Source organism: Carcharhinus amblyrhynchos, chromosome 5 (assembly GCF_965287045.1).
Source record: "Carcharhinus amblyrhynchos chromosome 5, sCarAmb.v2.hapA, whole genome shotgun sequence".
Lineage (NCBI taxonomy): Eukaryota > Metazoa > Chordata > Chondrichthyes > Carcharhiniformes > Carcharhinidae > Carcharhinus > Carcharhinus amblyrhynchos.
The window spans coordinates 79,826,655-79,853,286 of NC_137328.1; the positions used below are offsets into that span (position 1 = coordinate 79,826,655).

At 41.5% G+C, this 26,632-nt stretch overlaps 1 protein-coding gene across 1 annotated transcript in view; it reads left to right on the forward strand.

The window, feature by feature from the left end:
* Window positions 1-25,691, forward strand: part of LOC145343133 (solute carrier organic anion transporter family member 3A1-like) — a 295,740-nt gene extending 270,049 nt beyond the window's left edge. The window contains exons 7-10 of the mRNA XM_080189069.1: window positions 68-206; window positions 10,835-11,010; window positions 12,402-12,466; window positions 23,586-25,691. Of these exons, the coding sequence (XP_080045195.1) occupies window positions 68-206; window positions 10,835-11,010; window positions 12,402-12,466; window positions 23,586-23,968 (763 nt within the window). The 3' untranslated portion in view covers window positions 23,969-25,691. The remainder of the gene's footprint in view (window positions 1-67; window positions 207-10,834; window positions 11,011-12,401; window positions 12,467-23,585) is intronic.
* The last annotated feature ends 941 nt before the right edge of the window (window positions 25,692-26,632 follow it).

The following is a 26,632-nucleotide window of genomic DNA, read 5'->3' on the forward strand; positions in this document are numbered from 1 at the left end:
GTGAGGATTCACATGTAATTTTTAGTTTCTGAACATTTTCTCACTTGATTTCTTCATTTTTTTTCAGTTCCTTCAATGGGCTCCAAAGGAATCTAACTGTACCGTGTAATGAACATTGTGGTTGTACAAAAGAGACCTTCAACCCTGTCTGTGGGTCTGATGGCATCACCTACTTGTCGCCATGTTTTGCTGGATGCAGTGACAAGGTGAACATTCTCTTCTTTCATCTTTTATTTGCTTACTTTTTTTTTCAAAAATTGAATAGAATTTCCACTGATAGTGCCAGCCAGGAATGGCAAAATAAAAAGCAAGGCATGTCAGTCTGCATAATGGAGATTTTGGCCTGCACAGCAAGATACAGAATGATTTTAGGACTTTAGAATGAGGGCGGCACGGTGGCACAGTGGTTAGCACTGCTGCCTCACAACACCAGGGACCTGGGTTCGATTCCTGGCTTGGGCCACTGTCTGTACGGAATCTGCACATTCTCCCCATGTTTGCGTGAATTTCCTCCAGGTACTCCTGTTTTCTCCCACAGCCCAGAAGATGTGTTGGTTAGGTGCATTTGCCATGCTAAATTCACTTTGAGTTTACCTGAAGAGGCATCGGAGTGTGGTGACTGGGGGATTTTCACATTAACCTCATTGCAGTGTTAATGTAAGATTACTGTAGCAATAATAAATAAACTTAAAACTTTTGAGTTGCACCTTAAGACATGCTGGTTAGGTACATTGATCCGAACAGGTACTAGACTGTGGTAACTAGGGGAATTTCACAATAACGTCATTATAGTGTTAATGTAAGCCTTACTTGTGACTAATAAGTAAACTTTTAACTTTAAAGCTGGGTGAAACCATGACAACCTTGGTGGATGCTATTCCAGGACCACTTCAAAGACAACATAAGTGATAATGTGAAATGGGTAATAATGAATCGGCATGCTGTGTAACTTCACGCTTGATTTTTATTTCTATGACATAGCATCTGCAAAAGTATGCCTACTCTTATCAGCTATTCATTTCCTGAACAAGTGGAAGTGGGGCCATCACCTGAACCATGGAGATTGGTGGGATGGGTACCAAGGCCTCAATCCATTGTTTTTGGGCAAAAGGGTATGATTAAACAGTAGTCCTGGAGCCAGTTATCAACATCCCACATTTCCAGGATCAGCGATTGGGAATAGAGAGGCACATGAGTGCCATAGGCACATGTCTACACTGTTAAAGACCTGATCCAAGAAGGCTTGTGTCTGACCCGACAACCTTTGGGTGGAGTTCTGTAGTATGCATGATTGCAACCGAACTCTTACACTCTCATCCGGGTCCAGAATGAAAGAAAATTTCGCCTACCTCCAAAATTAGTGGAAGTGACTTAGAGAAAAATGAAGGCAAGATTTGCAGTCAGGAAAAAAAAACTCTCAAATAAATTATTAGATTCACTTTCTGAAAAGAAAAGTAAATTATAAAAATAAAAAAGCTCCAGTTAGAGCATAGGAAGACGAATTGGGGAAGGAGCAAGGTGAGTGGAATTAAAATATTCCAATTTTTAATTAAAATTCTCTTTTACACCTTGATAGCTTACAGTTGTCATTACTGCAGTAATATTTCTCCTCACATTTGAATTGCTTTTTCTGTTATATTACTGTTGCTTTCAGCATCACGCTGTAAATTGTCAGAGCCTTGGGAGCAGTCATGTCCCTTGACCCAGAGGTGAAAAAAATAATCTTTCCATGCCCATTAACAATGGGGTTCATACAGTACTGATTTCATGTCTACAGATTTGATGCTTCTCTCCCAATATCATCCACATGTTCATGTCCAGCTCACAATTCCTATAAGCAATCTCCTGAACTGAAACCTACCTGTAAATTTTCCTGGTGCTTGGGTTAGCAGGGCCAGCCTCAATCAGTGAATCCTAAATTATGGACAGCAGCTAATGGATACAATACATCAGTGAAGCAAATGCAGCAGGATACTAATAGCAGGCTTACAATTCCATGTATTAAAGTTAAGAGCCAGAAATAGAAGATAGTCATTAATAAAAGCATTAAGGAATTCAAGAGAAACTTCTTTGCTCAGAGGGTGGAGAATATTTGCAACTCACGGCCACAAGAAAGGGATGAGAAGAATAGCATGCAAGGAGAAGCTAGATAAGTACACAAGGGAGGGAGGGACAGAAAGATATCTTGACAGGCTGAGATGCACAGATTATCACTTAGACTTGTTGGGCCAAATGACCAGTTTCCATTTGTAAGGTATATGTACATGGTACATAATCCTGTGTAGTTGTTGAAGCAAAAAAGAAAACAGACAAAAATTGTTCTGGCTTTGCTCAGAAAGTTCTTCACAATATGGACTAATTTTAATTCTGAGCATGAATCTGAGATCCAGGGGCAAAAGTTGGCGTAATGTCCATTACACAGACTATATTAACACTGGCTTCTGGCAAAGATCATTGGGAATGAAGTAACCATCAACAGAGGGGAGTTAATACTGGTGAGGGAGTCAGCCTGCAGCCTCAAGCCCACAGAAACCCTGCACAGTGAGATCAGTATGTATTCGTTGGGAGGCAGGGCAGTTGTTTGATCCTGGTTTATGTGAAATAATACTTTGTGTAACCCTTGTTCCTCCCTTATGCAAAACAGACCAGACTAACAAGAGTAAAGAGTCTGAGAGACACCCTGAACTATTAGGACAAACATTTCCTTTGATGGGAAGACCAAATTTTTGAAGTTACTTGCCATCAATGCAACAATACTGTCTTAACTCATAACAATAACACCAATGCTAAATCACCCTTCATGGTGGTTTTCTCTAATAACATAGCAGTTATAAAACACAAAGCCACTTATGTTGAGCAGATGCTAAGCAATTATTCCTGTCTGTCCAACTGTACACTTTCAGATCTCCAGATGGGACTCCAATCCATCAATGGGATAATAGAAAATGATTCTGTCTCTTATCTAACATCCATACCCACTCGATTTTACTTTGTAAAAATTATGATATTCTTTGGCTCTAATTTTTTTTAAGAGTGTCATAAGTGATAGACATGGTTAGTTTTTATTTCAGGAGGCAGCCTATAATTTCCAAGCTCCAGGGCATCATAACGGGGCAGTAACCCAAAGATACCCTATGGAACTCCGCTCCAACCCTGGAATCATGGGAGACCCTGGGTAAAGATTGCATGACAATGGCCCATGAAGTTCAAACTTATGTTGGGTGATTACTCTGCATTGGGAACCATCTGAAAGGATGACATAGATCGCAGACTTCAGATGGTTCCAACTATCTTGCAATAAAAGTTACCCACCCTGACCAATTGATCTCCTCATTGATCATCCAATGGCCTCTCCACTGGCTACGTCCCTCTACTGAGCCCCCATCCACAATACTGACCACCCACCTATCACACAACCATGATGCCTTAACCACATCTCCTCCCCTTCACTAACCATCTGACCCTCTCTATGAGTGGACTAGAAATCTGACTACTGCCAATCCAATGAAGTTACGGGGCATGTTACCAACTACATCTCTGAACAATTTTGGAATCAGTTAAATATTTCAGATTAAATCTGAACCTTGCTTTCATTATGCACTACTTCCATCCCATCAAGAGGGTAGGAAGCAGTTTGCTAATCAGTTATTTTTCAGAAATTTCCTCCATCATTCGATTATGGGTTAGTTTACTATAATGTCCTGTTTGTTTCCAGTTATTTTCCTAAAAAAATCCATAAGTCCTGATTTGGCAGGATTTGATTTGATTCATTATTGTCACATGTATTAACATGCAGTGAAAGGTATTGTTTCTTGTGCGCTATACAGACAAAGCATACCATTCATAGAGAAGGAAAGAAGAGAGTGCTGAATGTAGTATTAAAGTCATAGTTAGGGTGTAGAGAAAGATCAACTTAATGCAAGGTAGATCCATTCAAAAGTCTGATGGCAGCAGGGAAGAGACTGTTCTTGAGTCAGTTAGTACGTGACCTCAGACTTGTGTATCTTTTTCCCGAAGGAAAAAGATGGAAGAGAGAATGTCTGCTTTGCTGAAGCAGCAGGAAGTGTAGACAAAGTCAGTGGATAGGAGGTTGGTTTGCGTAATGGATTGGGCTACATTCACGATCTTTTGTAATTCCTTGTGGTCTTGGGCAGAGCAGAAGCCACACCAAGCTGTGATATAATCAGAAAGAATGCTTTCTATGGTGCATCTGTAAAGGTTGGTGAGAGTTGTAGCTAACATGCCAAATTTCCCTAGTCTTCTGAGAAAGTAAGGCATTGGTGGGCTTTCTTAACTGTAGTGTCAGCATGGGGGGACCAGGACAGATTGTTCCTGATCTGGACTCCTAAAAACTTGAAGCTCTCAACCCTTTCCTGACTCTACTGAGATCTGATGGAATTCTCTGAGAGACATAACACTCCTCATTTCTGAGGAAGCTGGACACGGAAGACTCAGCAGGAAATGCTGTCAAGGCGGGGGAAAAGTTCGAGTCGAGTGGGTATCCAACGATGGTTGCTGCTCCTTGGAAGATCCAGGTCTAATGACATTTTTTCTTGAAGTATAATTGCCCTCTGTGTTCAGGAGAAGAAAATTAGCTGCGGTTCCTAGTTTTCCCAAGTATCCCATCTGGAAAGAGTAGATGTATTGAAGTTAAATGAGAATAGGATTGTGCTCCTTGTAGAACATCCCCATGCCACCAGAGGGCACCACATAAACACAAATGACTGCAGTCCATGATCACATCACCAAGAAATAGTGTTGAGCTTAGGAACATTCAGCTTTGTGCTTGTGAAAACCAACTAAGTATATCTTACCGGACTGTCATTGCATTTGCTTCTTGGAAACCCATTCCAATGTGATTTTTCTGCCCAATTTTAAGACTGCAGACATCCCAAATATTGATTTGCTGCTATTAGGCTTTATAATTAATTCATGCTGTTGAAATTGGATGGTACAATAATTTGTTAATTCTCTGACACTTTTCTTTTCCAAATTGAATGAATAAATTTTGAGCTGATAGCTCCAAATGCACTTGAGGGTGCTGCCAGCTTCCTGGAAGGAAAGCAGAAAGTGCTGGAAGTGCGCCGCAGGTCTGCCAGCATCTGTGTAGAGAGCAAGAGAGTAGCTGTTTCAGGTCAAGGAGCTCCCTTCAGAACTGAAGGGGGATGGAAATCTAACAAGCTTTGAGCAAGTGAAAGGGTGGAAGAAGAACAAAAGGGATGATTTGTCATATTGTAAGTTGCAGGAGAAATGATGTGACAAAAATGTCACGGTACAAAAGGCAAAGTGAGTGATAATGGCTAGAGGAAGGACAGAAAAGGTTTACCCAGAGTGGTTATGAGTGGCAGAATAATGAATAGTTATATCCGAAAAGAAAAACATGAAAAACAAGACTAAGACCAGCACACATGCAAAAAGAGAGAAACAAAATAGGAGACAGCGTTTTTAGCCTTACATTTTTGAACTCAAGTGTTATGCCTAGAAGGGTGTAAAATTTCAAATCAAAGGATGAGGTGCTGTTCCTCAACTCTGCGATGAGCTTTACTGGAATACAGCAGCAAGCCAAGGGTGAGGATGTCAGCATGACAGCAAATTAAAGTGGATGGGCACTGGAAATTTGGGGTCATTCTTGTGAACTGAGCAGAAATGTGGTGTAAAGCGGTCATTCAATCTGCATTTGGTTTCCACAATGGAGAGCAAACCACATTGTGCGTAGCGAATAGGGTAAAGTAAATTACAAGAAGCACTTGTAAATTGCTGCTTCACCAGGAGGGTTTGAGGCTTTGCGTGACAAGGAAGAAGGAAGTAAGAGGGTTATATGTCCTGCATTTTCCTGGGAACGTGCAGTAGGAAGGGGACAAGGTGTTGGGGGTGATTGAGGAGGGAAATCAAGGTGCTACAGAAGGAATGGTCCCAATGGAGTGATGACTGGGAAGGGATGGAGAAGATAAGTTTAGTGCTGGCATCATGATGGAGCTGGCGGAAATGGTAGAGGATGATTCTTTGGATGCAGGGGTTGCTGGGCCAGAAAGTGAGGACAAGGGGGACTCTATCGTGGTTGTAGGAGGGGGTGGGGTGAGGACAGAAGTGCAGGAAATGGCTCGGATTTATTTGAAGGATCTATCAACTGTGGGAGTCAACACCTTGGCCATCAGAATTGACTTGCCGACCAACCAGTCAGCACGCTTTTCTCCTGTAATACAAATAGTTGTGGTAGTTTGAATTTTAGTATCCTTGTGTTTGTCCAAGATTAAAGGCTTCATCAATTTCCCTCTCACTTCAGCAATATTCAATTTCTGGAGTAGAATGTGACTCTATATCACAGAATCAAAGAATTGTTACCGTGAACAAAGGAGGCCTATCATCCTTTTGTACCAGTACTGAGAAATGCACCTTGTGCCATTCCCCTGCCTTCTCCCTGGAACACTGTATTTTTTCCTTTCAGTCTAATTCTCTTTTGACTGCCTCAATTGAACCTGCTTCCACCACACTTTCAGACAGTACATTCCAGACCTGAACCACTGAAAAAGTTTCTCCTCATGCCATCTTGGCTTCTTTTGCCAATTACTTTCAATCTGCGTCAGCTTGTTCTCACTTCCTTCATGAATATGAACAGCTTCTCTATATCTGTCTTGTCATGATTTTGAAAACTAACATCAAATATTCTCTCAACTTCGATAGGATAGTGACTTTTAAGGGGCATTTTGACAAATACATGAATAGGATGGGAATGGAGGGATATGGTCCCAGGAAGGATAGGGATTTTAGTTCAGATGGGCAGCATGGTCAGTGCAGCTTGGAGGGCCGAAGGGCCTGTTCCTGTGCTATAATTTTCTTTGTTCTTTCTTTGTCTTCTCCAAGAAAACAGTCCCAATGACTTAAATCTTTCTTCACAACTAAAGTTCCTTAACCCTAGACCATTGTCATGAATATTTTCTACACTCTTTCGCCAATACCATCACATCTTTTCTCGAACACGATCCCCACAATTGGATGCAATACTCCAACTGAGCCCAAACTAGTATCATACACACGTTCATCTAACACCCATGCTCCTGTACTCCAAGCTCCTATTAATAAAGCCAAGCATACTGTATCTTTTGTTAACTTCTCTCCCAACCTGTTCTGTCCCTCTCTGTTACCTCTGCCAGTATCTCCTCAATTTCTGTTCACTTCTCTTCATATCCTTGGATATATCTCATCCAGTTCTGATGTTTTATCAACTACAAGTATGAATAGCATATCCATTTTCTCCTCCTTATCAATTTTAATTCATTTTAGTGTATTAATTATCTCCTCTTTCACCCTGGTCTAGTTACTGTATTTTCCCTCGACCAAGTACTACTTTAATACCTCTGCTATTCCTCCTGTCTCCCTGTATAAATCTCCTTTCTGGCCCTAGTCAGCCCTACTCCTCTTTATCATAGATATGTTGAGAGGAGACTTTGGGATTCCCTTTTAGGTTAGCTGCCTGCCTCTGTTCATACTCCCTCTTTGCTTCTCTTACTTGTTTTTTCACTTCTCCTGTGAACTTTTTATATTCATCCTTCTCACTGTTATGTAATCCACTTGTCATCTGTCACAAACACACTCTCTCTTATTCATCTTAATTGCTACCTCTTTTATGATGCAGGGAACTCTGGATTTGTCTTCCTTGTATTTCTTGACAGTGCCCAAACTATCTCCTCTTGGAGGTGCAATGTTCAGTTGATTTTCCTGCCAGCCTTTGATTCCAATTTGTCTGGTTCGGATCCATTCTTACTCCAGTGAAGTTGGCTTTCCACAAGTTAATTATTTTACCCTGGATTTGTCTTTGTCCTTTTCCAGAGCCAATCTAAATCTTATGATAAAATGATCATTGTCCCCTAGATGCTTTCTTATTGACACATGATCCACTCAACTCATCTCATTTTCCTTGTGTCTGCGTGGGTTTCCTCTGGGTGCTCCGGTTTCCTCCCACAGTCCAAAGGTGTGCAGGTTGGCCGTCTAAATTGACCATAGATGCATAGGTTATGTATGGATTGGGGGTAGGGCCTGGATGGGATTGTGGTCAGTGCAGACTCGATGGGCTGAAGGGCCTCTTTCAGTAGTGTAGGGTTTCTATGATTCCCAAGAACCAGATCTAGAGCGGACTGGAAACATACTGTGTAGAAAATGTCTCTGCCCTCTCTGCCTTTTACACTGCTACTTTCCCGGTTTATATTCATACAATTAAAGTTCCCCATTATAACTACTCCAAATATCTTGAACCTATCTATAATTTATTGTGAATTTGTTCCTCCACACCTTTTCCACTAGTTGTTGGCCTATAGATTACACCAAGCAATGCAATTACACTTTGCTTAGCTTGAGCCAAATAGGTTCTGTCCTTATATCCTCAGGGATATCTTCTTTCTCCAGCACTGCAAGGCTCTGCTTGATCAATATCACAGCTATTCCCCTTTCCTTTCTTTCCTGAACACCTTGTATCCAGGAATATTTAACACCCAGTCCTTCCTTTTTTGAAGCAGGTCTCTTTTATAGCCATAAAGTCATATTGCCCATATGGTAAACTGTGGCTGTAACTTACCAATCTTATTTATCACGCTCTATGCATTCACATATACACACATTAACCCTGATTTAGACTTCATTGCAATCTCCTTTGCTTCGACATCACCTAATAACTTGCTGTTCCCTACTCTCATGCCACATATCTCACCCAGTATTCTGAAAACCTTGCTATTCTTTGATATTTCCTCCTGGTTTCCACATCCCTGCCAAGTTAACTTAAACCACCCCCCTACCCCCCAAAGAATCTAGTCCAGCTCTATTTAGGTGCAACCCATCCAGTCCCAAATGTCTGGTCTGGAGATGGTCGCAATATCCCACAAAAGTAAAGTCATCGTCCCTGCACCATCTTTCTAGCCATGAATTCATCTGCATTATCCTTCTATTTTTATCAGTGTGATTGTTGCCATTATTGTGTATGCGCAGTTCTAGTGTTTTAGCCTAGATGGGGTTTAAGAGTATGGGACATCTGAGAATCTTAGTTGGTGGCATGGTGACATAGTAGTTAGCACTGCTGCCTCAGAAGGCAAGGGATCAGTATTCGATTCCTGGCTTTGGTCACTGTCTGTGCGGAGATTGCATGTTCTCCTTTTGTCTGCGTGGGTTTCCTCCAGGTGCTCTAGTTTCCTCCCACAGTCTGAAAGACATGCTGCTTAGGGGCGTTGGCCATGCTAAATTCTCCCTCAGTGTATAGGCACCAGAGTGTGGAGACTCAGGGATTTTCACAGAAATTTCATTGCAGTGTTAATGTAAGCCTACTTGTGACTAATAAATAAACTTGTATAAAATTGGTAAAGGGAGAAGATGAATTGGACATTTAATGTAGTATTAATTGATTGGAATGTTGACCTAACATGGTCTATTGTTTCAGTTCCCATGTACAATACTAAATAAATTCATATTTTATGTTTGTAGGTTTCTTGAATTATGTTTCACAAAAAAGCTCAAAACATTGTAAAAGAGTTTTTCCCTGATAGTTATAAATCAAACCTGTGAACCCTCTCCCTCAGCTTCCCATCGTTGACCCAATCTCCAGGAGTAATCTTGAGATTACTACATTTGCTAATTTCCTACCTTGCTCCCAAAATTCTTATTTCAGATATAGCGCAGTGAAGAGAGAAGGCAAATCCACAGTTTTACCTCAAATTAAATTTAGCAACAGACCAAGAGGACATGGATACAAAATTAATGGACAGTAAACATAAGATACAGCAAATCTTCACTGTAAATTGTAACACTCCTGAAAATTGTGACTTTGAGTGAGATGACTTCAAGTGAACTATGGCTTCCCACGGGAATCAGTGCTAAGGCTGGAATTAGGTTCCTTTGGACGTTTCTTACCCCAATGAAGTAATGCACAAGTTGAATTACTGTACCATCTATGTGCATTCCTAGCTGAAATAGCAAGAATACTGTATAAATTCAAATTAGAGAACACTAGGTCAGCCAAACAAGCTCTGAGTAGTATAGCTTCTGTGTATCATCCACAGCATCCCTGAAACTCAGGAGTTCAACTTTTTGTTTGCTTTTCTTTCCCATGGTATCTCTGTCTCTTCCCCACTCACAAGAACATAACAAATAGAAGCAGGAGTAGACTATATGAGTCCTTGAGCGTGGTCCCCCGTTCAATATAATCATGGTTGATCTTTTTAACGTGCACTCCCTATGTCCCTTAATTTCCTGTGAGACCAAAAATCTATCTATTCCTGCCTTAATGTATTCAACGATGGAACGTCCACAACCCTTTGAAATAATTTCTCCTCATCTCAGTCCCAAATGATTGGCACCTTATCTCCTTATCTGACTCTGTCTCCAAATCCTGGATCTTTTCCTCACAGCCCCTGTTTGGAGCAGTCTCATGGAAGAAGCCTGGGGGTGGAGTGGAGGGAGGAAATGAATGGCAGGCGGGTGGGGGGACATGGGACAAACTGGGGTAGGGAGGTTTGCCTCCCCTTCCATCCAAGCTTACTCAATTCAGTGGTTGACAACTTCACATCACTGCCCTGCTCCAAGAACTCGGACCTCACTCTCTCCCCGCAGCTTGGACATCCAGTGACTGCAGCAGCTGCCCTCGCATTTAGATGTGATGGCGGCTGGTCCAGAGTTCACAGAAAACAGAGTTAATGTTCTGAGTCCTTTTGATGTTAACTCTGTTACTCTTCACAGATGCTGTCAGACCTGTTGAGTTTTTCCAGTATTTGCTATTTTTAATTCTTCTAATAAGATATTGTTTTGACAATGTTTATTATTTCAGATGCTCTTACAATGTTTTCTCCTTTGTCAGAATCTTACCAGCTGTGCCTGTATCAACACTGAATTTGCCCAGAATGCCACAGCTATGTCCGGACGATGTCCCAGAACAAATTGTGGAAATGCTTTCCCAGCATTCTTTGCAGTTGTTTGTATAGGAAGTCTGATAGGTGCGATGGCACAGACTCCTTCAGTCGTGATTCTGATCAGGTGAGTGAACTTTCCAGTAGCAAGCTATAATGTTGCTTTAAGAATATTCTGAGATAATTGTATCTGCTTCAGCTAATTTATAGGCAAGCTCTGCACTTTGGATCAACACATACCTTGAAAAAAGAATAATTAAAAGTAACAGCATTGGGTCTTTCAAATGTCAGGTGGTGAAAAATTCAACCTCCACAAATTACAGCTCTTTCCAATTTCATTATTTACCCATAAGAACATAAGAAATAGGAGCAGGAGTAGGCCATCTAGCCCTTCGAGCCTGCCCCGCCATTCAATAAGATCATGGCTGATCTGAAGTGGATCAGTTCCACTTTCCCACTTTCTCCCCATAACCCTTAATTCCCTCTCTTATCAAAAACCCATCAACCCGCGTCTTAAAAATATTTAGTGAGGCAGCCTCCACCACTTCAACGGGCAGAGAATTCCAGAGATTCACCACCCTTTGAAGTTCCTCCTCAACTCCATTCTAAACTGCCCCCCCTTTATCTTGAGGCTGTGCCCCCTAGTCCTACGGTCTTTTTTGAGCGGGAAGAGTCTCTCCACCTCTATCCTATCCATCCCATTCATCATCTTATACGTCTCAATGAGATCTCCCCTCATTCTTCTAAACTCTAACGAGTACAAGCCTAGTTTATTCAGCCTCTCCTCATAGCTCAACCCCTCATGTCTATAGAAGAGTCACGTAGACACAAAAACATCACTGGACAGAAGGCAAATCTACAGATAAGATGCATCTCAGGGGAGTCACTCAGAGTTCACTCCAGCCCTAGTTAATTTATCTCAAGTTGCTTTTCTGAAGTCAACATCAATTGGAGCTCAATGTGAACCTCCCAAATTAACTTGGGCTTTGAAATGAACTGGTTAACTCAGTGACAAAAATATTGGAAAGATGAAAACCCTTTGCTTTGGGCAGTAATACCCCACAACATTGTTTCAAGAAGCAACTCATAGGGCAATTACAGATTTTAAATAATCGAATCAGTAGGTTTCTACTGCTACTGGTGCTGTGTAATCTCGCGCAGTGTAAACTAGGTTCCACAGTGCTAGATTGAAAATATGTCTCCAGTAATGTAACAAGGCAATGTATTCTTTTCCCTAGCAACCAACTGAAATCGTCTGAAAGTTAATTGTTTCTTTAGTTGTTATTTGCTTGAAATGGATGCCGCTCACAATACGCTAGCAGCTCTCTGAAAGGGCAAGATGCACAAGGTTAATGAGTTAGGTAAGAGTATGAGAGCACTGCAGTACAGCAGGCTCCAGATTGCCATGAAGAGAGTGCAGGTTTTACGTGGAGACGAGGTTATCACTAGGATTAAGTCTGTTGTCCGGACAGTGATGTCTAGTGGATGTTAATTGGTTTTCTTTCTTTGCCCCTACAGGTCTGTGAATCCTGAATACAAATCGTACGCCCTTGGTGTTCAGTTCCTCATGCTGAGATTACTTGGTGGGTGTTTCAATTCAGTTATTTAATGAAATAGCAATCCATTTTCATTTGCTCCTACTCACGTCGAGATTCTGAGAATTCAGGAGAATGTCCTTTTGTGATTGCTGAAAACTACATGTGAAAGTTTTTTTTAATATAGCCATTAAGTTGCAGCTTGCTTCTGGTGCTGATGTGATACCCATCATGCCAAGGGCAGCAAGCACACCATGTTTCAGTGGCATAAAAATAACAAAGCAGCAAGAGGCGACTAATAAACGTTCCTCGCTAAAAGCAAATTACTATGGATGCTGGAATCTGAAACAAAAACAGAAAATGCTGGAAAATCTTCACAGGTCTGACAGCACCTGTGGAATCCAGACTCAACGTTGGATCTATTCTCTCTCCAGAAATTTTCCAGCATTTTCTGTTTTTGTCAAACATTCCTTGCTGCTCAACTTCTAATAAAGTAAAACTCATATATTGGCACTTTAACCTGGCTACCTGCTTTGATGGAACAGAAGAACAATGCTGCAGATGATGAAAAACTATTATAAACAGAAAATGCTGGGGATGTTCAGCAGACCACTGATCACATCTCTGGAGGACAAATCTGAGTTAATGTTTCAGCTTGATGACTTTATAACAAATTGATAATGATGCCAGATTCCTTCCCACCCACCAGAAGTGGAGGAAAAACAGCAAGAGCTCCGTAAATGAGTGCAGATATTTAAAATGAAAACATACAGGATTAAATGTACAGAAGAAAATCAAACTGAATACAAAAGAGCAATCAATTTCATATGACATTTCACACACCGACTTAAAGATTGTGTTAGGCCTTTTCTCAAATGGAGAACACACCCCAAGTTCACAACCAACCTACAGGTTCATCTGAAATTGGTGATCAGTACTCATAAAATTTTGACAAGCTACACTTGCTTGTCAAAACATCCGGAGGCAGCTTACTGGTGTTCCAATTTGGGCTGTCTATCATATTGATGTTGGTCCCCAGTTAGACCTTGGGGGAGGTAGAAAGAATCATAGAATAGAATCATAGACTCACTGCAGTGCAGAAGAAGGCCAGTCAGCCCTTTGAGCTTGCACCGACAACAGTCCCACCCAAGCCCTACCCCTGCGTATTTACCCTGCTAATCTCCTTTAGCAATTTACTGTGGCCAATCTGCCTAACCTGCACATCTTTGGACCATGGGAGGAAACCAGAGCACCTGGAGGAAACCCACGCAGACACGGGAAGAATGTGCAAACTGCACACAGTCACCCGAGGCCTGAATCGAACCTGGGTCCCGGGCACTGAGAAACAGCAGTGCTAACCACTGTCCAACTGTGCTGCTCAGAGAACACGATCGAGAAACCACATTCCCATATTAAGCCACAGCAAAACCGTGAAACTGGGAGGAGCTCGACTGCTTCTTCTGGGTTCAAATTCAGCTATGTTTAAAAAAGCAATCAAAAATCAGACTGATGCAAATTTGACACCTGCTGCCCTCAGCATTGACTAATCTCGCTGAGGAGCCCTTAAAAAGTGAGCCCCTAATTAGCAAAGATAAACCACTAATACTTAATTGGTTTCACTGCCAGGGACACCTGATTTTCAGTCAAACCAATATACAGCACGAGACGTCCCTCAGCAGTTCTTGGAGTACAGGACAAAGGACTGGAAAATTAACCTTCTATTTGTCTCCTTTTGCACCTAAAATCAAGCATAACAAGATCCAACATTACACTTACATTGACCACAGGGAGTCAATGTAAGTGTAGTGTAGTATAATCTGCAGATATAGTGGGGTTAGAGAGTGGGATTAGTCTGTGCAGGTATAATTCAAATCATACATTGTATCCTTATTTTCAGTTAATACTTTGATTTGATATGATTTCTAAATTAATTCGAAACTGATAGAAGTTTGTAAAGTTAGTTGGAGCACAGGAGTTGCCTTGCTATGTAAGAAAGGCAAAACTGAGAGACCACAGTGCCACCACTGCTTGAAAAATGCAATTACATCGTAACATGCTATTTACATGTGGAAGTTCCTTTATAAGAACCATAGTATCCTACAATGCAGAAGGAGGCCATTCAGCCCACTGAGTCTGTACCCACTCTCTAAAAGAGCACCTTACCCAGGCCCTCCACACTGCAACCCTGAGCATTTCCTGTGGCCAATCCATGTAACCCACAAATCTTTGGCTCCAGAGGAAACCCATGCAGACACAGGGAGAATGTGCAAACACCACACAGTCACCTAAGGCCTGAATCAAAGAACAAAAACAGCCCGGGAAACAGGCCCTTTGACCCAACGAGCCTGCGCCACCATTTTAACATCACCAGAATCAAACCTGGGTCCCTGGCACTATGAGGCAACAGTGCTAACAACTGTGCCACTGTGTGCCCAAGAGATGATGAACAATCAAAGCCAACATGCTATATTTGAAACAGGCACAGTTCACTGGGATAATGGGGGATATGACCCAAATTACCTGTCTATGCAAGATGATAAACAGATCTTTAGGTTAACAGTTAGAAATCTGCAGATCTGGTGTGCACGGAGCACAATATTATGGATATATTTTGCTAACAGGTGAAAAGATGCTTTATCAAGATCTAATAATCCGAGGATAATGGATAGGAAACAGAAGTAAAACTTTAAACTGGATGTTGAGGGATGACCTGATAAAAGACTGCAAAATTATGAGAGCCATGGACAGAGTGGACAGTCAGAAGCTTTTTCCCAGGGTGGAAGAGTCAATTATTAGGGGGGCATAGGTTTAAGATGCGAGGGGCAAGGTTAAAGGAGATGTACAAGGCAAGTTTTTTACACAGAGGGTGGTGGATGCCTGGAACTCGCTGCTGGGGGAGATAGTGGAAGCAGATACAATAGTGACTTTTAAGTGGCATCTGGACGAATACATGAATAGGATGGGAATAGAACGATATGACCTCTGGAAGGGTAGGGGCTGCAGGCTTGGAGACTGAAGTACCTGTTGCTGTGCTGCAATTTTCTTTATTCTTTGTTTTTTGGAAGCCTATAATCAAGATAGGACTAACAATATAAAAGATAATCATGAGGAATGTGGAACGTCTCACAAGGAGGTGCAAACAGAAATAAGAACAATGAGCAGAGAACATGAAAGACATTTAATGAGGAAGGAAATAGCAAAGGTCTTTATAAGCATGTAACCTATCCAGTCATGAATGATGACAGACGGTTAAACAGTGGAGGACATGCCACAAATATCCCCATCCACAGTGATAGGGGGACCGAGCACATCAGTGCAAAAGATAAGGCTGAAGCGTTTGCAATTATCTTCAGCCAGAATTGGTATGTGGATGATCCGTCTTGGCCTCCTCCTGAGTCTCCAGTGTCACAGATGCCAGTCTTCAGCCAATTCAGTTCACTTCCAATGATATCCAGGAACAGCTGAAGGCACTGGATACTGCAAAGGCCGTGAACTCTGATATTATTCCAGCAATAGTACTGGAGACTTGTAATCCAAAACTAACTCTGCCCCTAGCTAGTTCTACTGTTCCAGTAGAGCTGCAACACTGGCATTTACCTGACAACGTTGAAGCTATCCTGATAGGATTCAATTACTGCCCTATCAGTTTACTCTTGATCATCAGCAAAGTGACAGAAGGGATCATGAACACTTCTATCAAGCAGCTCTTGTTCAGCACTAACCAGCTCATGGACACACAGTTTGAGTTCTGCTAGGGCCACTCAGCTCCAGAAGTCATTTGAGCCATGGACAAAAGAGCTAAATTCCAGAGGTGAGGTGAAAGTGACATCAAGGCAGCATTTGACTAAGTGTGGCATCAAGGAGCCCTAAAAAAAAACTGGAATCGATGGGAATCATGGGTAAACTCTACAATGGTTGGAGTTATACTTAGCACAAAGGATGAAGGTTGTGGTTGTTAGAGATCAATCACCTCAGCTCCAGGGTATCACTGTTGGAGTTCCTAGGCCCAACCATCTTCAACTGCTCCACCATAAGTGGGATGTTTGCTGATAATTGCACAATGTTCAGAATCATTCACCTCTGCTCAGATACTGAAGCAGGCCTTGTCTATGTGTAGCAGGACTGGATAACATTCAGGCTCAGGCTGGTAAGTGGCAAGTAACATTCGTAGCACATAAGTGTCAGGCAATGGCCATCTGCAAAAGAAAGAATTTAATCATCTCCCCTCGATATTCAATGGCATTACCGTAGCTGAATCACCATTGCACTCGGGGCTACCATTAGCCAGAAACTGAACTGGACCAGCCATTTTTATATGGTGGCTCCAAGAGCAGGTCAGAGACTGGGAATTTTGCAGCAAGTAACTAGCCTCCTGACTCTCCAAAGTCTGCCCACTATCTACAAGGCTCAAGATGGAAATGTGATGAAATACTCTTCACTTCCCTAGATGAGTGCAGCTCCACCAACACTCAAGATGCTTGGCACTATCTAGAACAAAGCAGTTCACGTGATTGGCACCTCATCCACCACTACTTGTGACACTAATAAACTTTAAACTTCATTTCACAAGTTAGCCTATTTATTGTTAACACACAACATATCTCTAAGGCAAAGCCCTGTCCAGATATTATCTTCATGTCAAATTCTCTCAGATTCTCGCTACACACTGTCATGTGGCTCTGTGTAATAATGTGGGTGGTGCTGTTTCTCCAGTCCCATATAAATCCTTCCTAACTTGAACACCCTTGTACTGCACTTCCTTCCATTAATAAAGCAAGGTGGTATCAATGTGCATCATATACAAGAGGCAGTGCTCTCTGCGGACAGCACCTACCAAACCCACAACCTCTACCACTTAGTTGGACGGGGCATCAAATGCATAGGAACTGTAAGATCCCTTCCAAGTCATACATCATCCAGACTTGGAAATAGATTGCCATTCCTTCACAGCCACTGGGTCAAAATCCTGGAACTCTTCTTTATAGTATTATGGATGTATCTACACCCAGATGGACTGCAGTGTTTCAAGAAATTGGCTCACCTTCTGAAGGTCAATTAGAAATGAGCAAAATTGCTGGCCTTGCCAGTGACACTCACATCCCATGAAAGAATTATTCGAAAAAATAGTCGCAATGCAGAAGACATCATATTAGACTTGGAATGTTAACTCTGTTTCACACTGAATGCTGCCAGACCTGATGAGTCTTTACAGCATTTTCTGTTTTATTTCAGACCTTCACCGTTCGAGTATTTTGTGCTTTTGTATTTCTGAAAAATACATGAAGCTTTTTGTTCGTTAGGAAAATGCATAAGAATATCAAATGCAAAGGGAACAACAATTTATAGTGCATGAGAAGTGAGTTCTGATTGGTTGGCAAGTAGATAGTGATTGGTAGAGGCATTGCCATGGAAAATGCACCAGTAACTAATGACTGACAGTTAACTGCCATGTTTTTAAATTCAAACCAGGCAGGTCAACTCTAGTCAAAGCATTACTCGGTGGGATGAATTTTGCATTTTGTTTCGTAGAAAAAGGTGCAATGTGTGTACATGTTCTTTCTGTCTGCAAAGAGCGAGACCATGTTTATTAATGAATGTAGCCAATACATAGATGATACTTTTGCTGTATTTGAATCTGCAGCTGTATATAAGAATTTCTATGCACATCTTTAATGGGCTCCATCCTGCGCTCAATTTCATCTTTGAAATGGAGCAGTTTTTTTATTCATGGGACATAGGCATCATTGGCTGGCCAGCATTTTTTGCCTATTGCAGATTGCCCTTGAGAAAATGGTGCTGAGCTGCTTTCTCGAGTGATTGATACAACTGAGAGGCTTGCTAGGCCATTTCAGAAGGCAGCTGAGAGTCAACCACTTTGCTGTGGCTGTGGAGTCACATGTTGAGCAGACCACGTAAGGATGGCAGATTTCCTTCCCTAAAGGACATTAGTGAATCAGTTGGATTTTTCCAACAATCAACAATGGTTTCATGGTCATCAGTAGGTTCTTAATCCCAGATATTTTTTATTGAATTCAAATTCTATCACCTGGCTGTGTGAGATTTGAACTCAGGTTCCCAGAACATTGGCTGAGTTTCTGGATTAATAGTCCAGCGATAATATCACTAGTCCATCACCGCCCCAGTGAGTTCTCTTTCCTTGCAGTGCTAGTTGAGAAATCTGCCAGGAGTTCTCTATTACCATCTACTGTATACCCACCTTTCAGTGGTCAATATATGCTTTAGGATAACTACAATTCCAAACATGTTAAAATTGGTCTTATTGGCAACCTTGTAAATAGGACCCAAGCCATTTGCTCACCATGATGCAGAAATAGGGTACACCAGTCATCTTGCAAGTTAATGGCTAGCCTGATCAGAATATTGCTCGCTGTATACTGTGCAAATAGTATATTTGGGCCTGAGGCCACCACTATCAAAAATCTCTTCTAAAAGTTGCCCTGTCTATCTTAAATTACCTTGGAAAAAATTTGAGCAATAGGTGAAGCTAGCCATTTCACATTATGCAACAGCAATATGAGTGGTGTTCACTACTAATAGGATGCTGCCATCAAGCCAAAAAGACATTTTGCTCATTGCACAAATGAGTAATGTGGTCAATGAATTTCAGTGCTGGTGTGATGCCAAGTAAATAGACCATATATCCCTTCGGCTGTTCATCAGAGGCAAGGTACAGGGCACATCTACCCAGCCTGCAGTTCTAAAATTCAAAATAATGTCCAATATTAAATGTGATTCTGTGATTGGACAACATTTGCTAAAAATTATACTTACAGCTGATTTAAGATTATTAGTTGGGCTGATTTGTTTGGCATGAAATTGCTCTTATCTCAGGAGTAATGTGTACAGAACGAGGCACACCTTCCTTAGTATGTTGGAAGAGATCTGTTCTAACCATGTACTTCCATCAAGGAAAGGATTACCAAGTTATGTGATCTTCTCAATCTAACCTCTAGGTAACATCCACTAGAGGGATCCTTTTTGTTTATTATTTGTTTCTGGGATGTGCGTGTCGCTGGTATAACAAACATTTATTGTCCATCCGTAATTTCACTTGAGAAAGTGGTGGGGAGTTTAGGCAGAAAAGGTTGTAAACCAGCAAATGGATTTTACACTATGCATTCTAAGGTTTAAAAAAATTTTGAACTTTTATCTTTTATGACTTTTGTCTTTGTTGGCACGATGGGCAACATGGTGGCACAGTGGTTAGCACTGCTGCCTCCCAGCTACAGGGACCTGGGTCACTGTCACTGTGGAGTTTGCACACTCTCCCAGTCTTGTGCAGGTTTCCTCTGGATGCTCCGGTTTCCTTCCACAGTCCAAAGACATGCTGGTTAGATGCATTGGCCGTGCTAAATTGTCCCTTAGTGTCCCAGAATGCGTAGGCTAGAGGGATTAGTGGGATGAATATGTGGAATTGCGGGGATAGAGCCTGGGTGGGATTGTTGTCAGTGCAGACTCGATCGGCTGAATGGCCTCCTTCTGCACTGTAGAGTTTCTATATTTTTAAGTAACAGGAGCACTTAATATAAAAAAGGATAGCAAGAGTTTTTATAAATATATAAAAAGGAAGAGGCTGACTAGGGTGAATGTTGGACCCTTAGAGGATGAGAGGGGAGACTTAGTGGTAGGGGATGGGGAAATGGCTGAGGCCTTGAATAACTTTTTTGTTTCTGTCTTCATGGAGGAGGACGTGAATAATTTGCCGGGTGTTAGAGATGGAAAGGTGGTAGGACTGGAGGGTCTCAATGACATTATTGTTACTAGAGAGGCAGTGCTCGACAGACTGGAGGGGCTGATTGTGGACAAGTCCCCAGGACTGGATGGAATGCATCCGAGGGTTCTGAAGGAAATGACGGAGGTGATAGTGGATGCCTTGGTGGTTATTTTCCAAACGTCGCTGGATTCCGGGGAAGTGCCGGAAGATTGGAAAACGGCTAATGTTACGCCGTTGTTTAAGAAGAGTGGCAGGCAAAAGGCAGGGAATTATAGGCCGGTTAGTTTAACGTCTGTTGTAGGTAAAATGTTAGAATCCGTGATCAAGGAGAAAATAGCAAGGCATCTTGAGGAGAATTGTTTGATAGAGCAGACGCAGCATGGTTTCGTTAAGGGGAAGTCATGTCTGACGAATTTATTGGAGTTCTATGAGGATGTGTCTAGGGCGGTGGATAGAGGAGAGCCGGTGGATGTGGTCTGTCTTGATTTTCAGAAGGCGTTTGACAAGGTGCCTCACAAGAGGTTATTACAGAAGGTCAGGGGGCATGGAGTTGGGGGTAGGGTGTTAGCGTGGATAGAGGATTGGCTGTCAAATAGGAGGCAGAGAGTGGGGGTCAACGGGTGCTATTTTGATTGGCGGTTGGTGACTAGTGGAGTGCCCCAGGGGTCGGTGCTGGGGCCTCAGCTATTTACCATTTATATAGATGATCTGGAGGAGGGAACCGAGTGTATGGTGTCGAAATTTGTTGATGACACCAAGATTGGTGGAACGGCAAATTGTGCGGAGGGTGTGGAGAGTCTGCAGAAGGATCTAGATAGGCTGGGCGAATGGGCCAGGAAATGGCCAATGGAATTTAATGTTGGCAAATGTGAGGTTGTCCACTTTGGTAGGAATAATGGTCGGAAGGACTATTACTTACATGGCGAGAAACTACAGCATGCGACGGTGCAGCGGGACCTCGGGGTCCTTGTGCGTGAGTCGCAAAAACCCAGCCTACAGGTGCAGCAGGTGGTCAGGAAGGCAAATGGGATGCTGGCCTTCATAGCGAGGGGGATTGAATATAAAAATAGGGAGGTCTTGCTGCAGCTGGTGAGGCCGCAGCTGGAGTAGTGTGTGCAGTTTTGGTCGCCGCACTTACGCAAGGATATTTTGGCCTTGGAGGGAGTGCAGAGGAGGTTTACTAGGCTGATGCCGGAGTTGAGGGGGTTGAGCTATGAGGAGAGGCTGAATAAATTAGGCTTGTAGTCGTTAGAGTTTAGAAGAATGAGGGGAGATCTCATTGAGACGTATAAGATGATGAATGGGATGGATAGGATAGAGGTGGAGAGGCTCTTCCCGCTCAGAAAGGACAGTAGGACTAGAGGGCACAGCCTCAAGATAAAGGGGGGGAGGTTTAGAACGGAGTTGAGGAGGAACTTCTTCACTCAAAGGGTGGTGAATCTCTGGAATTCTCTGCCCATTGAAGTGGTGGAGGCTGCCTCGCTAAATATTTTTAAGACGCGGGTTGATGGGTTTTTGATGGGCAAGGGGATTAAGGGTTATGGGGAGAGGGCGGGAAAGTGGAACTGAGACACGACAGATCAGCCATGATCTTATTGCATGGGGGGGGCAGGCTCGAGGGGCTAGATGGCCTACTCCTGCTCCTATTTCTTATGTTCTTATTAGTGAAAACTAATTGTTTATTTGTGCTGTGTACTATTAAAAGGTATAAAATTAATTAAAAGTAAGTAAATATGACCTGTGACTCTTTCTCCCAAATTACTTTTTAATACTGCCTTGCCAGTAACTGGTTTTCTTGCATCTGTAAAATAGTCGTGACCCAGATGTTGACTGAAAAATGCAGGCTGTGTTAAAACATTTATTTACTTTCATTTTTGTCCAAATCCAGCTATTTCACTCTAGAATGATTACATTGTGATGACGGCTGGAGTAGTCAAAAGTTTAAATTAATAAATAACTCATCTTAAGATACTGCATGCTTTAGAATTTCAATGTGATCAAGTTTATTGCCAATTTTCTCAAAGATGGTTTTAGAAACCAAAGGAATATGATTTCTGCCATCTTTAATCATAGGTTTACCAGAAATGTGTAATATAAAGAACATTACATGAAAATTTGGGTGGAAATCAACATGTGTTTGAAATTCAAAAAGGGGTCTGAGGAAAATATTAGATGCTGCATCAATATCTGAACTGAACTATTAACTGAATATGTTCTTTCACTCACTGGCAGTAATTTTGAGTCTTATATTAAAATGGAAATGCAAGTCGGGAGAGATGAGCAGCAGGCTGCTGATTCATTGTCACCCGTTTTAACTAACCCTGATGGCCAAAATGCCCCTCATTATGTCCCCCTTAGGCAGTGCCTCACGACTGAGAATGATTCTGGTTCGGTGGATTTTTCGATAACTGACAGCTCTAATGTATGATTTGCAGATTCTGTGAACCCTGGGCAGGTAGCACTTGAAGGGTTGGCGAGATGAATTGTTTGGCGGTTCATACACTCTCTTTGACATCTTGACTTCATCCCTGCGTGTTCCCAATGACATCTCTGGATATGCCTTCCTGAAAGAATTTTTTTCACTTTGGTCTGCCACAGGAATTCCTGTGGACCCCACTGTTTCCCCTTTGAGTGTCCCTCCAGAATGTTTGATCCCTTCAGGGCTGCCCTGAGAGGATCCCTAAAGCCTTTCTGCTCTCCTCCTAACCCAGTTGTTTCGGGAGTCTTGTGTCTGCTCTACTCTGAACTCGGTCGTGGCAGGAGACTCCCCACAGTGTATGTGGTCGCACTCGAACCCTTTGCAACATCACCAGCTTTAAAAGGCTAAATAACAGGCGTGTCCTGCTATTTAGAATTTAATTTAACAAGCAAATATTTATCTCTGATGATTTCCATTTTCTGTAAACCAATACAGGAGCTGTAGGCAAATTATAGCAGTCAGTCAATATAAAAATGATTTTACTTGTGAAGAGATGTCACTATCTCTTTTCCCTTTATAATGAAGGATTGAAATGAACTCACTGGAGTCACTGAACCCAATATAACAAGGTCATTGAATTAATGTGCAGTTCAGGATGATCACTTCACTCCAAAGAGACTTAGATAAATTCAGATATCTTGTGCTTTCAGTGCTGTGCCCATATCCTGATCAACACCCTTTCAAGCTAAGTATCCAACCCAGCTCCCAGATGTGTTAATTTATTGTTATATTTAATATTCTACACAGACATAGACTCCTCTAAGTTCTCTTCCAGTTTCCCAATCGCTTAATTACATCACTAAAAAAAATTCAAAAGAAAGACAACGTGACAGTAAAACTGGTGATTGATATTTTTAACAGGGCAACCCGATGTATTATTCAATTCCTATCCGTTGTATCCTTTGTCTTAATTCTAGGTTCATTTAATTCATTCTGCCCTTTTTTCTACTTAGGTTTTATCCCACCGCCGCTTATATTTGGGGCTGCAATTGACTCGACTTGTCTGGTCTGGTCGGAAACATGCAACAAAAGTGGAGCGTGTGCTTTGTATGATAACAACTCCTACAGATATCTCTACGTCAGCATTGCCATAGGCATGAAGACGATTGCCTTTATATTGTACACAACTACTTGGCATTACATAAAGAGTCATTCCAAGGCGTATATTCAGGGAGATGAGGACTCAGTTGGTCGAATGACCACGTCAGATCTCTTTGCATCCACATTAACGTTAGATGCGGCTGCAGCAGATTCAAGCAAGTCAGCTGGAAGGACAACATTTATCTATCATTTGGGAGAAAATGAAATGTGTGAGAACATTGAGTCTGTCCTTTAACATTTATAAGGAGTGACTGCATCGTTTTGAAGATATAATTTTGTAGGGAAAAAAACATTTTCAATAACTATTTTAAGGTTTTTAAGACAGTGATACTTTGAAAGGCACTGGCCTTTTGAAAGATTTTTATTCTCTTTGTAGTTACAATTACAGCAATAGACAAGGTTTTTCATGATTCTGTATGGTTCACAACAAATCAGCAATACAGAAACAAATAGAATTAGTGCCAAGAACTGGCAGATCCAGGTTAAAAGAAGCAGTGAGCCCAAGTGGTCAGTTTCTAAACAAAAAAATTCCTATTTAAATAGCTTTTGTGCTTTACAAGCATCCTATTTTGCATTTTCTGTGGTGGCATCATACATGGTACATATTGTAACAGTATAAATGCCATCCTGTAGCATGTAATCTATATATTGCAAAGATATACACAATCTGGTCCTAGCCTGGAGTTTATCCTATTTAACCTAGTGCTTCAAAACCTGGATTTCAGAATACCAGTTTACTCACAGAGCTCACATTAGCCAATAATAGCTTCTCATTATATGTTTTCGCCTCTTGTGTTCCAACTTCTTTTAATCAAATTTCTTTTAGTTTAATATTATCTTGTATATTCACAATACCGGTGTATCATTTTGCCTGAGATGTGACTTTGAACTGGAACATTTATTCTTTCAGGTTATTTTAAAGCAATCCTCTATATATCATTCAAACTCTGAGTCCGTACAGAGATAGACTTTTTTGCTTATTCTTATCACATCCAGTACTGTCACAAGAGTTGGTGCTGCTGAGAAGCCAGAGTCATAATGCCAAATGGTGCCTCAGGTCATTAACAAAATACGTGAAAGGAACTAGAATGTCCCATGACACACCAATTATTTATTGTAAATGATAGCTGTTATTTATTTTCTAAGCTGAAATTTAGAAAAAGACAACAATAAATAGACAGATTATTCTTACTTTGATTTGCTTTAAGTTTAAAGTTTGTGGGTGACACTCTTTGGACATGGTTAGCGGTTAGACAACCTTGATTGTTTCAGGCACTTCCTTCTATTACTGAACCCCCGGTGGAATTACATTGTGCTTTTGAAGTACAGACTTAGCAACAACTTGAGGTTGTTAATTCACATCACAGGTAATGTTATGTTATCAGTGGTGCTGCACATCAATAGTAAGGGCAAAGACAACTTCAACAAGGGCATTTCTAATTGGGTCTTGGTTGCACACTCTATATAAAATCTGGCACTAGGCAATTTTCTCTCTTGTAGAATTCATATTCACCCCACACAGTTGTCAAGTTTCAGGTGCTGCTGTGCTAAGTGTAAAATGTGATGCACAGTTTGAACCTATGATCAAATTATACATAACATGGTTCAGTGGAGCTAATTAATTTTGTAACGGATGTGAAAATGAAAAAAACCATGTGTATTATTCATACCATTCTTTACCTTAGTCATTGTAAATTTTAATATTCCATTTTTTCTACAGCTGGAACATTAAGAATATTGATATATGTTCTGTTGAATCCAATTGGTTTATATTATTTATATTATGCTTTTTATCATAGAATTTTAAAATAATAATTGCATTATACTTTTGTAAAGCTGATAACTGATTCCAATGTTGTTTCCTTTGCAGAATGTGTATTTTGTAGTCTGAAGTAGTTGCAGAACAGAACATGTATATTGTGTGTTATAAGTGTTGATGCCAATAAGCTTATCCAAATGTAAATTTATCAAATGATAAACTTATATTTAATATACAAATGTAATTATCATATAATAACTATTGGTCAAATAGCTTGCTTGTAGTTAGCAAAGTGCAGTTTTTAAAAATCAAATATAATCAGCACAAATGATAGGATTTCCCCTACTGGCTTCTTAACCCCATCATCAAGCCGAGAAACCTGCATTGTTTTTGAGTTTTGAGTTTATTAGTGTCACAAGTAAATTTCTTTTCACAAAGAAATTTCTTTGCAGTGTTAATGTAAGCCTACGTGTGACACTAATAAATAAACTTAAAACTCAACATGAAAGTCACCACACTCCGACGCCTGTTTGGGTACATTGAGGGAGAATTTAGCATAGCTAATGCACCTAACCAGCACGTCTTTCGGACTGTGGGAGGAAACTAGAGCACCCGGGGGAAACCCACAGACAGAGAGGAAGTGCAAACTTCACACAGTGGCCCAAGCTGCGAATCAGATCTGGGTTCCTGGCACTGTGTGGCAGCACTGCTAATCACTGTGCCATTGTACCACAACCTCTCACATTGATCAGAATTTTATGCCTTGTGGCATGTTTGGAGGTAAGGAGGAGATTAAAGTGAATGGGTAACATATGTGCATCTTCCTCCCTCTGAAATTATGTGTGTAGCGGGCAGGCCCATGATTGGACTTCTTGCCCAAATGATAATTGTAGCCCAAATGTTAGTCAATAATGACCATTTCAGAGCGTTATCCCTCTGCCACTAGTATTAACTCAGCATGAAGCAGGCTTGTGGCCACGCAGTTAACACGATGAGCAAACCTGTGCAGGTGACTTGTGGTCTTCCGGGTCAGTGCAGTCCTTCATTCAATGGCACTCAGTGCTCCATTGGCGATGGTTGGGGGCCTGCTGATACCTTGGAGTGGGGGGGAGGGGGAAGGGAAGGGAAGGGAGGGGTGGA